Source organism: Sprattus sprattus (assembly GCF_963457725.1).
Source record: "Sprattus sprattus genome assembly, chromosome: 2".
Lineage (NCBI taxonomy): Eukaryota > Metazoa > Chordata > Actinopteri > Clupeiformes > Clupeidae > Sprattus > Sprattus sprattus.
Genome location: NC_137921.1, coordinates 8,863,970 through 8,877,448, shown reverse-complemented (window position 1 = coordinate 8,877,448; position 13,479 = coordinate 8,863,970). Strand labels below are relative to the sequence as shown.

The 13,479-nt window shown below is 39.2% G+C and overlaps 1 protein-coding gene across 1 annotated transcript in view; it reads left to right on the top strand.

Annotated features, from left to right (window-relative positions):
- LOC308380648 (major histocompatibility complex class I-related gene protein-like) overlaps positions 1–8,636 on the top strand; it is a gene marked incomplete at both ends in the record, with an annotated part of 47,471 nt that extends 38,835 nt beyond the window's left edge. The window contains one exon of the mRNA XM_080858055.1: positions 8,491–8,636. Coding sequence (XP_080714181.1) covers positions 8,491–8,636 — 146 coding nt within the window. The remainder of the gene's footprint in view (positions 1–8,490) is intronic.
- Between the last annotated feature and the right edge of the window lie 4,843 nt (positions 8,637–13,479).

The following is a 13,479-nucleotide window of genomic DNA, read 5'->3' as shown; positions in this document are numbered from 1 at the left end:
CTATCTTAAACTTAAACTTTACTTAAACTTTTTTTTCACCATTCTTTTTGTCAAATCTGATTTCTGTATGAGAAGAGCTTTTATTTGAGCTTTTATTGGTTTATACAATAAAGTGCATCTAGTTATTTTTTTAATGCTGGAGTGGCACCCGTCAGATTCTGAGTCTACAACCCCTAAACTATCAATTTATGCAAAAAACTAAATTGCATTAGTACCTTATGTCACACCTGTCCTGGTGTTCTACCTGACTACAATGTTTAATATCCGTTGTAGCAGGGAAATACTCCAGAAAGGAGAAAAACAAAAAGAAACAAAAACTCCAAACAATAATTCTCAATAAATAAATAAGTCCCTAAAAAAATTCAGCTCCAAACTGCACAAGTAACACTCAATAATAATAAGTCAACTTAACCATTTGTCGCTCTCCAATCTTAACAATACACCTTTATTGTCAAAAGGGGAGGGAAGTTGTTCCCCTCAGACTTATCGCCCCTAAGACCTGTTCTGCGCCGGTATTCAATTACCCCGGCCTGAACCATTACATCGCAATAAAATCAATCATCAACAACAAATACCTATTCCGACTCGTTATCACTAAATACATTTCTCTATAGCAATCCCCATGGGTTTACACACAGAACATCCTATTATATAATTTACTTAGCCTCTGGAAGTCAACCTGCAACCTCACGGCAAGTAGGCTACTCAGCAACTGCCCTGCCTTGTACAACGTTTGCTACGGGTTGAAGGGACGGCCTTTCAGTCCAAGTATGTTCGGTGTCTGTATCATTACCAATGTGGTCCTAATCACGGTAGAATATGCTGGTAGTGTTTGAGTGTAAATAAAACGTGTGCTTGTACCCCACGCTGTCTAGTGTGTTTGCTTGAGCAACGGAATGTATTACCGTAGTCAGTGGTAAAGGGCAGCCTCACTGTTACAATCCCCCATTAAGTAAGAAGTTGGTTCTGGACAGCAGCAATGTATCCCCCATCGGTTAAGAAGTTGGTTCTGGACAGCAGCAATGTATCCCCATTAGGTAACAAGTAGGTTCTGGACAGCAGCAATGTATCCCCCATCAGGTAATAAGTTGGTTCCGGGTTAGTGTGCTTCACTGTGTGCTTCACTGTGTGTATCACTACCCTGGATGGGTAAAATGCAGAGATAAAATTCAGTGTGTGTGTGTGTCACTATCTCTGCCGTAAACAGTCACTAGTCACTAGGCTCATTTCTATCCATCCCCCATCGGGTGAGAAGTTGGTTCTGGACAGCTATGTATCCCCCATCGGTTAAGAAGTTGGTTCTGGACAGCAGCAATGTATCCCCCATCGGTTAAGAAGTTGGTTCTGGACAGCAGCAATGTATCCCCCATCGGTTAAGAAGTTGGTTCTGGACAGCAGCAATGTATCCCCATTAGGTAAGAAGTTGGTTCTGGACAGCAGCAATGTATCCCCATTAGGTAAGAAGTTGGTTCTAAACAGTAGCTATGTATCCCCCTTCAGGTGAGAAGTAGGTTCAGGACAAGTATCCCAGGACATATCGATGACACATCATACCACGGCCCACCTGCATGAACAAAAATGTCCCCGAGACATCCGACCGACGTGACAGGATTGTTTTTTATGCAGATTGTTTGCACTGAATATTTTAAACATCAATTATTCTCATGAGAGGAAACAGCTTACCCAATTCCTTAGATACAGGTGTGTGCATTGCTTGAGCTTTCCTTATCTACCTCTCGGCTAAACACATGAGTAGAGAGATGACATTAGCGTTGCCTTTAACATACTTTGGCATCACACAGCCTCTTACACTTAATGTCAGGAAGGCCTTCTCGATGTAATCATTTTCTAACCTGGTTTTCCATTTATATTTAGTGTTTTCCCTTGCTGCAGCTATCAGTGACCTCTGTTCTTGAACGAACATCTTGAATTCAGGCCATGGCATTTTAATATTCAATCTGACCTGAAGCTCAGCCTTCACCATTGTAACTGGCAGTCTGTTTCTCTTATCAGATCAAGCATCTTCCATAGCCGTGACCTTTGAATGAAGTGAGAAACTCACAGAAACTCAGAATCAGGGGCAGTGAAAAATGAGAATACAGATTATGACCCAGGAGAGAAAGGAAATCTGTGGTCTTTTAATGCTGTAGGTTTCATGAACAATTTTATCTCATTTAATTGTAGCCTTTATGGTTGATGGTTACCCTCTTAATGTTATGTCAGAGATTGTTTAAAAGTATTTTTTACCAAATTCTGTGACTGTACCAGAAACTTCTCATGCTGAGAGCTTCATATATTTGGATCATCCTTTTCCAATATTAAAGTGGCTTTTGTCAGAAAATCAGATGTCCATTAAAGTGTGGCAACACTAGCTTACTTGAAGAATCAGGACAGGTCCAATAATAAGAAACGGATGATATGCTTTTCCAGGACTATACTACTACTATGCAGGACTATATTACTCCTATGTGCAGCCAGATTACAGCATAAAGACCAGAGGGTTCCCAGGTTGCGCTCAGGTGGAGGGATTTGTGTGGCACATTGAGTTGACATCCAGCATAGTGTTTTAACTGATGTGAAGACACTGGTTATTGATGTTTCAGAAAGCATCAAGTCGCACGTCACATAAAGAGATCAGATTGTGAAAGATGAGAGCATTCAGTGAATCGATCAAAAGGTCAGCAGTCTGGCCCAATTCGCTGACATTTTGAACACTGAAGGATGAACATGTAAGGCAAATAAAATTACACTTATGGGCACTTTTGGATAGATATCGACCCACGTTCCCACAGTATATAATACAATAGCAATATTGATCAACAAAATGTTTTAAAATTAATTCTGTGGTACATTTTATTATTGATCAGCAAAATGTTTTCAATTTATCTTCTATGCTATGTCTTATTATTGATCAGCAAAATGTTTTCAATTTAACTTCTATGCTACTTCTTATTATTTGTCAATGAAATGTTTTTAATTGAATTTCTATGGTATGTCTTTATATGGCATTGTTCCCTGGATGTAGGCTAACGTGTGATATTAATAAACAGGGGACAAAGCAAATGAAGAATGTTGCCGTCTAAATGTCCAGGGTTCTTCAGAGTGCTAAAGGAGCAGTCCACGGTTCTAATCTGTTGCGTTTTCTGTGTGAAATTCAGCAAATCGCTCCTTTCATTCCTCTAGCTTTCCGTTCAGTGTGAGTTAAAATAAAACCCTCTCGATGTTTGTACACAGTCCTAGCTATGTAAATGGGAAAGTAACGTAATGACTCGGACCAAGCTATGAACAACTCCAGCCAACCAACACATTGCTTCAGGAGCACAGAAGGGGGGCGGTGTAATTGAGCCTTTTAGGCCACTAATCCAGATCTACAGTTATGGAAGCCTTGAGGGGTCAAGCTTAGTATATTGTATGTTGCATATGAATACTATGATTTTTTTTTTAGGTTTTCCATCAAACACAACTTGCCTCTCTGGCTGACTGTAGCCCGGCAAGTGGGTTTGTTATGGTTTCCCTTCACAGCTCGTGTGGACAATGAATGAATGGTCTGTTCTAGAAACATCTGAACATATTTCCAATGCCACGGCTATAGTAAAAACTTAGATACTCATTGGTATTGGGCAGAAGTAGAATGAAATAATTTTTACAGAAAGTTGTAGCAGGAAGGAGGCTATCTGGGGGGAAGGGGTTTGGATGCTAATGGAAAAGGTCTCAGTGAGACAAAGTACATATCAAAGGGTTTAGGTTCGAGAGTCAGATGATACACAAATATGTAAGAAGGTTAGTTACAGTGCATGAAATGCCCTGTATTGTTATTCCTAGGCTTCTTCTTCTTCTTCTTCTTCTTATTCTTGTTACCTTTTTCTGCGATTAATTCAGCCCGAACCGCTTAACGTAGAAACTTCATTCAAACTTTGTCGCGTAGGTCTTGTAAAGGACACTTATGCTATGTATTTTTCACTTTTCTAAACTTTATACTTTTTAAGATATTAAATAAAAACGAATCGAAATTTTCCCATTGACTTACATTGGGCCATTATGACATCATAATAGGGTCTTTAAACTGGCTTGCACCTGTGCTTCACTGACAGCTGCGCCAAATCAAAGGAACCTCTTCTCTGTCCCTCTCAATTTAACTGTAACTAGGAACATTAAGACACCTTCCATTCTCTACTTTTTCTCTCTCCATCTCTCCATCTTTCTCTCTATCCCTCTCAGTCTACTTTCTCTCACACTCAATCTCTCTTCTTCACTCCATTTTTATCTCCTTTTTTCAATATTTTCACTCTCTTTTTCTCTTTCACTCTTCTTTCCTTCTTCCACTCATCTTTCCTTCTTCCACTCTTCTTTCCTTCTTTCACTTTTCTTTCCTTTCTTCACTCTCCTTTCTTCTTTCCTTCTTGCACTCTTCTTTCCTTTTCTTCTTTCCTTCTTCAACTATTATTTCCTTCTTTCACTCTTCTTTCCTTTCTTCACTCTTCTTTCTTTTCTTCTTCCACTCTTCTTTCCTTTCTTCACTTTTCTTTCTTTTCTTCTTTCCTTCTTCCACTCTTCTTTCCTTCATCCTCTCTTCTCTCCTTTCTTCCACTCTTCTTTCCTGTCTTCTTTCATTCTTTCACTCTTCTTTCTTTTCTTCTTCCTTTCCTAACTTTTGCATTTCATGCACTGGTATTTCCTTCAGGAAATGCATTTTCTAGTTCATGTCTGTTACATCATGAAAACAGCAATATTCGGTTCCATCAGTCCCCCATATGAGCATTTCTATGCTCACACAATAATTCCTATGTAAACAACCACCTGCAACAGTAAAACAGTCAAATTTGGTTCCATCACATTCCAACACAACAAATAAGGCAAATCAAATTGGGTTTATAATTGAAATGCCCTTTTGGATACTTTGGATACTGATTTAGCCTAATAGTTCAGTAAGAGATAGTTTTGTGTAAGTTGTGTATCTCTTGTCAATCAGAAAGTGATACAAATAAACAGATATGAAAAACAAAACACAAATGTTTGAGTTGTCATTTGTGTAGAAAATGTCTAGGGTGCTCAGAGCACATATCATTGCAATGCAGGCCAGAGCAACAGCTGGGTCAAACGCAGGTGTTTTTTGTCTCATGTTAACAAAAAGATAATTTTTCCTGTGGTTTTGATTAAAGCAGAACTTGCCTCTCTGGCTGATTACTGTTACTGTTGTTATGGTTGGCTATGACAATACAATACAATTATAAATGCCAATAAAATATAATATACTATATGCCATGCCAATACAAAATAATATATATGCCATGCCAATACAATATAAAAATTATCTTTTCTCAAAACTAAATCTCGTAAAACCTTTCCAATAAGTGTGGTCAGATAAGTAGTAGGCAATCCTTTAAAAAACAACATGAATCTGTGTGTCCCTCTGACTGACTGACTGCTTACAGATGCACTTGTGTGTTGGTGTTTTAACACAGTGTGGGGGAGGCAGATTCCCATAATATACATTTGAACTATATGAAATGACGCATGGTCCAATTCGTGTTTATCCTCTAGGGGGAGGCATTTCATACAAAAAAGGGCTACCCCACACAATGCGACCATCAAAAGGAGGTCTTTAACCTGAAAAAGCCAATTAACATACACAGTAAATACTGATTTTAAAAATCAACCAAATCAGTGATGGTCCTTATAACAGATTTCATCAGAATTAAGTTGTTCTTGTTTTTACTACAGTGTCAGCACGCTTACTCAAGGCTGTACCTTAGTGGTTGCCTTTAAAAATAAACAAACATTTATCCTAAAATCACAGGCATAGAAAGACTCCTTGAGTAACTTGATAGTGATACACAAGCTTTTTGTTTTAAGTTTCCGATGTTTTATATCTGATTATATTAAATATATTGTAAAATGTATTTAAAGATAATGTTTCCCAATTCCCCATATAGTGACCTCATGCCTTTATACCTGTTAGGCTACAAAACTAGAAACGGGAAATACTACACGACGTCAACTGCAGTCAATGCGTTATTCAGCTGAGCTACTGGAAGGCACTGAGGACAGGTAGAAAGTGAAACGGAGGCGACACACCTTTGCGCACTACTTCTATTACCGCCCAAGCTTGGTTTCAAGTGGACTCTGGCTGAAATACAGAGAAGAACGGCAAACGTAAAAGAAATAAACAAAGAAACGGATAGTCGAATATTAAGATGACCGGAATTAGCCTTGTTATATATATTATGTCTGTTTCGTACTCGATGTGCAGCCCAGACAGCGGTAAGCATATTGAATACGGTCTCAAGTGGAAAAGTAATAATAATAGAGATGTAAATCTAGATCCTAAAGAATGGAAATCATATGTGTAAGGTTTTTGTTTTAAGTATTAAGTATTAAGAAACACGATCTTTAAATCAAACACCTAGAATTAGCTGTTACAGCATGGCAGCAAACTTTACATTTCCAGGGAAATTTCTTCAAGAAAATCTTGCGTAGGACTAGCCATTCGTATCGCAACAGTAAAGTGAAAATGTCTCTTCTTCTTGCTTTGTACCACTGACATTTAGGATAAATCCGGAAATATAAGTAGAGTAAATGTGATCAGAGTTATTACCTCTCTGTTTGGAAAGTGTAATGCCCTGGCAGGTTTGTTATTATTAAAGCTTTTTATTTTCACAGGTTCCCATTCGTTGCTCTACTTCTCCACGTACATCAAAGGGGACACGCCTTTTCCCGAGTTCAGCGCAGTGCTGATGCTGGATGATATTCAACTTGCTTACTATTCCTCAAATGAACAAAAACTTCTCCCAAGAGGACATATGAGTGAAGAGGATATTTTCCATTCTGTTGACCAGATGTATACCATGTTTGTGATAACCTATATGCACAAGAACATTAGAGCTCAAGCACATAAACTTATTCAACATTACAATTCCACAAACGGTAAGCACTGACTAGGTTTTCCAGAGGTCTGAAATATTGTGCTTGTGTTCTTAGACATGTTGATGGCTTGATTATGTTGTGTTTTCTTATTTACCTTCTCTTAGGAATTTCCTTTCTCCAGAGTATATCTGGTTGTGATTTACTGGACAATAGTGCACCTGGGAGGATGATATACAAAAAGTCTTTTAATGGAGATATTGGAGATGAAATACTTCTAAGTATTTCTGACAAGACTGTTCAAAAAGTGATGCGATGGTCTGAAGACTGGGATGTTCTACAGGAAAGGAGATCGTTATCCGACAAATTTTTTGAGCCTATTTGCGTTGCAGCAATTCACACATTTCTTAAGATCAACAGGAAACATGTAATGAGAAAAGGTAATGTGATATGTGCATGTCATATCATTTATACCTTGATGTTGATAAACATTATGTCTTTAAAATTGAATGCAACAAGACTATGATAAATTATACGACACAAATTTGTATTGTTTAAAAATATTATGTTCTATTTTCAGTCAAAGGTAATGTGATATGTGCATGTCTTGTCATTTATAATTTGCTGTCTTTAAATCTGAATGTAACAGGACTATGATAAATTCATGATATTTGTGATAAATAAATTATAATTATTATTGTCTTTATAATTATTGATTAAATATGATGTCTTTCTCAGTCAAACCCAGAGTCAGGCTCTTCCAGAAGGCCCTCCCAGACTCTGGTGGAATGAAAGTGACTTGTCTGGCCACTGGGTTTTACCCCCGTCACATCAACCTGACCCTGCTCAGAGATGGACTGCCTTTGGATAGCCACCAGATCACTGGAGGGGAGCTGCTACCTAACGAAGATGGAACCTACCAGATGAGGAAGAGCCTAGAAGTCAGCTCAGAGGAACTAAGAGAGAACCACCAGTACACGTGTAAGGCTGAGCATCTCAGCCTGGACAACAAGTTGGACATACCTTTAGGTAATGATTCTCAACAAGAACAGTTCACACACAACTAGGTGTGGAGTGAATTCAGTTGCATCAGTAGCTGTGAATTGTCACCAGATCTAGATTGTCCCCACATCGTGTAAATTGGTTAAGTAAGGGGGGGGGTCTGTGAAGCCCCTTGAGACAATGTTTTGGCGCTATATAAATAGATTGAAATGGAATTGAATATTAGCACACGTCTGACCCTCTGTGATTCTGTGCTCCTAGATTATGTACCTCGTCCAGGCCGGCAACATGTCGTTGCAGTGGTGGTGATAGCACTGGTTTGTCTAACTGTAGTCATGATTGCCCTTGTCTTCTGCAGGCCAAGATGCATGGGTAAGTTGAAAAATGATTTATGTGAAATATTGCTCAACAGATTGAGACAGACAGAGACATTAACAATGAACAGGGAACAGCTTAGCATACAGCATTTGTTTCCCAGCATTCCTGCACATGGTTTTGTTCTGTTTTGAGGTCTAAGGTCTGAGATTTAGGTATTTGTCATGTATGTGTTCATAATTCTAAGGACTGGAGAAACATGATCCTATATAAGCCCCACCTTTAAACTTAACTATCTTTATGATCTGATAGCCAACAACAGAGGCTTGAGGATCCACCAGGGAGGGAAGAAGGATATGAGTACCCCTGCTACAGCGGAAGGAGGACCCAGCACACCTGCACAGAATGGTGGGCATCATGCAGCTGGCACACACAAGACCAGTGGAGACAGGAGTTAGAGGCTTTGTAGCTAAATCAACCACAACACTTCTGTTGGATTTTGGTTTTTGAGGAAGGTCTCTCAAAGGAGCTTTAAAGTAGTTTTCTGAGGTTGCTGAAAAAGTGAGCCAGTGGTTGTGACTGAGACGCACACAGACTACTTGGGAAGTTGGGATCATGAATAAACCTGAACTATAACTGAGATATGTGAAACTTCTTGAAGTGTATCTTGAGATGGATTTGTTGTTGTCTCTGGTAGTGGAATGTGTTCTAACCTGTCATGAGTAAGGTGAGGGGGAGGCTGACTCCACTGTTGAACTTCCTGGAGGTGTTGTGGGCCTTATTCAACAAAACACTGATGAAGGAAGGCAGTTTTGTTGTTGTTGTTGTATCCTACTGCTCAGATGATATGGTTGGGCAGTTATTTTGTTGCAACGTGCTATATTAGCCTTTTCCCAAACTCTGTTGGCAGTATGGAAACAATGTCGTTGTCCTTGAAATGTCCCCTTATTTTTGCTCTGGCTTAAATGTTTTGATGTTTGCATCTTTGGTTGGCATCTTGAAAATTCCTTTTCCCTTCAAAGCCAAGTGCTGTGACTGGATACGCTATATGGTCCATGATGCATGCTACTGTTTTATGTACAGATGTGACACAAATAATCTACAGAAACCACAAATATGTTGATTATGTATAGACCCTTTCGCCGTTGGTAAACAATGCTCAGCGTTCTAGGTTGCGCACGCATTCTGGGGGCAAAAGAAATGGCTTAAATTCATACCTGCGTTCGCTTTATCCTAATGATCTCGGAAGTTACGTTAATAAATTGACATTAAGTTATGGAATCCAACTTCCCGATCCATATTCGATCACGGATTGGATAGTTGACCCATCAAAATGGACAGATATTTATACATACTTAATAGAAAAACCCAGTGTTTACACAAAAGATACATTACGATCATTCAAGTCACTCGATGCCTATAACTACGTTGTCTGCGGGCATGTCCACTCCAGGATATTAAGTACTGCGACCTCAATGATGATTTCTGCGTCCTAAAATCTGAGGTGCTACCAAGCCAATGACAAGGAACAAAGACAATAATGTATAAACCATGTGTTTTTATCAACAAACCCACCAACGCTACCGCTTCACGTTAAATTGCACATGCATGGCAGAGTAAGTCGACCTTATCATAAACGTTTCATCGTCAAGGTTTACGTGTAGGAACTACATAACCATTGCAACCACGGTTAACTGTAATGTTAGCGAATGAGCTAATATTTACACTCTTTTAAGTCTCCTGTACGTCCAAGCCCAAACCTATTCTTGAGGTTTCAAACATTTTCCAGGCTATTTGGCATCTAACAAAAAAAAAGCGTTGTAACTCTTATTTATGCTACAATACAACTTATATTTGTTATGATAGCCACATTTAGTATACTCGTTTTTGTCTTATACCATTTTTTTTATCTGACATTGCAGGCTATAGGGTCTTGTTGCAGCCATGCAGCAGCAGTGCTGTTAAAGATTGAGCTCTATGTTAGGATGGGGAGGACAGGGAGGGCATCTTGTACATCAGGAGCATGTAAAACAACACAAGCCTACATACAGTGTGAAAAGCCAGACTATGGTAAAATGATTCACTGTGTCCAATGTGACAGCCACTTCCACTACGGCTGTGTGCAAATTTAAAGAAAGCAGTGAAAGAGGTAAAAAAGCATGAGCTTAAGACAAGGTTCAAATAGTTTTAATTTAATAAAGAAAGTATAGTACATAGTCATTTATTTGTCTGAATATCATTTGTGGATTACATTTATCAGCAAACACAGTTCATTTTATATCATTTGGAAACAACAGACTTGCAGAGATTTGTGAGGGTACCACACACATTCACTATATCATCTAGGAGGTCAACTTGTGACACTGGAATGACCGATTGTAAGATTTTAAAATTCTTCCACCGGCCAATAACTCTTTCTATGTGAATTCTTACAAGTGAAAGTTGTCTTGATGTGTCAACCTCATTAGCTGGTAGTTGTCTTTTTCCTTCGGTGAAATTTGGAATAAGCAGGGTGGCACCATACGTGGCAAGCTCTTCTCTAATTAAAAAGCCCCTATCAGCTAAAATGTCATCTGTAGGCTCCAAAAGATCTAAAAATCCCATTGATTGGTAATCTGCTTGTCTGACACCCGGCCACCCGAACCTGGGGATAGAAAGGATATGGCCCCGGCGGGTGTAATGCCAACTAAATACTTAACTGTATTGTGGTGTTTATATGTAGACCATGTCTGGGCCTGGGCAGTCAAGTTACTAGGTCTGTCTATAAAAATCTCTGTGCACTTTTGGGCATGTTCTTTAAAACAGCAGTCTGACTTGGCCATTTTATAAGTGGTTTCAACACTTTAGCCATAGAAGGTAACCAGGTTCTCAAAATGCATGATATTGTGCTGTTCGATACTTTAAACCTAAATGCTATGTCAGTGTTAGTGAGACCCAATCTAAGTTTCATAAGCACAATCAGTAGGTGATCTCCCAGGGTACGTATTTCAGTAAACTTTTCTACATTGCCTTTTAGTTTTTTCAATAACCAGTCATAGATTATAGTAGTTATTCCTGTGAGAAAAAGAAACTGTACACTGTTATTTCTGATTGAGTGGTAAGAATACTTGTTGTTCTGAAGCTCTTCTATTAGCTTCTTGTTTTCATTTTGGATTTCACCAAACTCTTGGTGCAGGCTCACATATTCAACCTGAATCTGTTCATACATGTGCCTCAGATTTTCATAATCTTTCTTTGGGCACATGGCATCCTCTTCCAATGGGGCTCATCTTCAACTGTAAGACATTAATGTGAAGACAGGAATTATAAGTTTTACTGACAACACATGTAAAACACAAATAATGAGTAGCACAAGTACATTTTACATGTTTGATTGAATTGAAAAGTGTGTTCTCACCAGGGCAAGATCAGTAGTCAATAGGGAAGGTGATTTAACAGATCTCTCAGATAGCAGTTTATTCCTTTGAAAATCTGTAAGATTAGATTGCACATAATAGAGGTAACTACTGACTGCCATTTTTCTCAAAGCTTGCAATACAGAGCAGGCGATGTTACCTTGGATAGCTAGCTTTGATGCCATAAGTTAACATCACCTGCTCTAGGTTGCAGGCACTGTTGGCTGCTAACTTATCAAGAGCAAACACGCCTTACCTCTCCAATTTAGCTTCAGGTCTCTGGCGAAGGGACAATGTCGGGGCTTTCGTAGTTAATTGAGGCTTCTCCTACGAGTAAATTAAGCACAGACTCAACCCACGATCATTGTATGCATTGTATAATTGTATGAAATGAATAAATGAATGTACTATGAACTAGTTAACATTAACGGTTAGCTAACGTTAATGGTTAGATATCGTTAACGTTAAGTTAACCTAAAATTGCAAGGCTAAAGTTAGATATGGATAACATTAGCTATCTAGGGAGCTGTTTTGGCCAACTAAGTTATCTCAGATTTAACTAACACAATTTCAAGTCAGCTAACATAAACAAAATTCACTTACCGGATATAAAATGTGACCCACATATGCGTGCATTTTTAATGATGTCTTCAGTCCAGTCCACTCGTTTTATAGCTTGAAGCCAGAATCTACGCCTGTTTGCATTAAACAGTCTTTTCCCCGAAGGAATGCGGTAGAAATTGAGTGCTTTTTTTTTTAGTTGACCTGTTTTGGCATCCCACAACACAACAAGATGGCATTTTTTTAACGAAGAAACCGAGACGAAGAAATCCTTAGCTTTATCTCTCCAAAATCCTCTTGCACTGTCACTAACTATGGCTAAAATTTCCGCTTTTTTGCCTCCAGAATGTTTGCGCTTAACGTTTATGACGTAGGTCATAAAAGGGTCTATTAATGTCCTGTTAGGTACTACTTTGAGAACGGCTGCGAGACCACTCGCACAACGTGGGAGCACATTGAGAATGCGGGATTCAGCCAGTTGAATCTGCGACACATCCAGGCCCCTGTAGCCTTCGTTATCAAACCGCACATTGTGGGCTACGCTGTTAAATAATTCTGTCAATCCACTAGTACACCAATTCGTTTACAACCACCACGCAATCACAGTGTAACTCTGCTAGATTGAATTAAGCTCACAACTATGCTTCAGGTCAGGTAAGGCCAAAGCTGGGAATAGGCACAATTCGCGTGGGCGAGAGTCGGCATTTCGTTTCACGCAAATCAGGCACAATTCGAGTGGGCGAGAGTCGCCACTTCGCTTCACGCGATTTGGCACTCCGCGAGTGGGCGAGACTCGCCACTTTGTGAATGAAGCGCGCTTCACTTGACGCGATCTGAATTGCACAGAGACGGGCGCATATGAGACATATAGGCTACGTTGTTGACCATTCTCACAAAGACACGCGATCTGAATTGCACAGAGACGGATATGAGACATATACGTTGTTGACTCACAAAGACAAAACAAATAGCTACACGTAGCCTAAACGTTGTTGAGACTCTTATTAAAGATTTTACTCATTCTCGTTGTTGAAAGTCGGTAACAAAACAGAGACAAATAGCTACACGGTCAAGCAATGTCATTTCATGTCATTTATTTCAAAAACAAACAATCAGAGTGTAACAGCTCTGGTTCCAAGACACAAAAAAGCCAGGAACCAGATGGCCCATCAACCTAGACAAAAGGCCAGGAGCCGCCTTGATGGTTCTAACCTGGTGCTGTGTAAACTACCTGTTGAATTGTTTTGTTTTTTTGTTCAGCCACTTAACATTTTCTTATCTTATCATGTCTCTTACCTCATTCATAACCTCTATTGCTACCTTCACCTGTACCTGTATCATATCT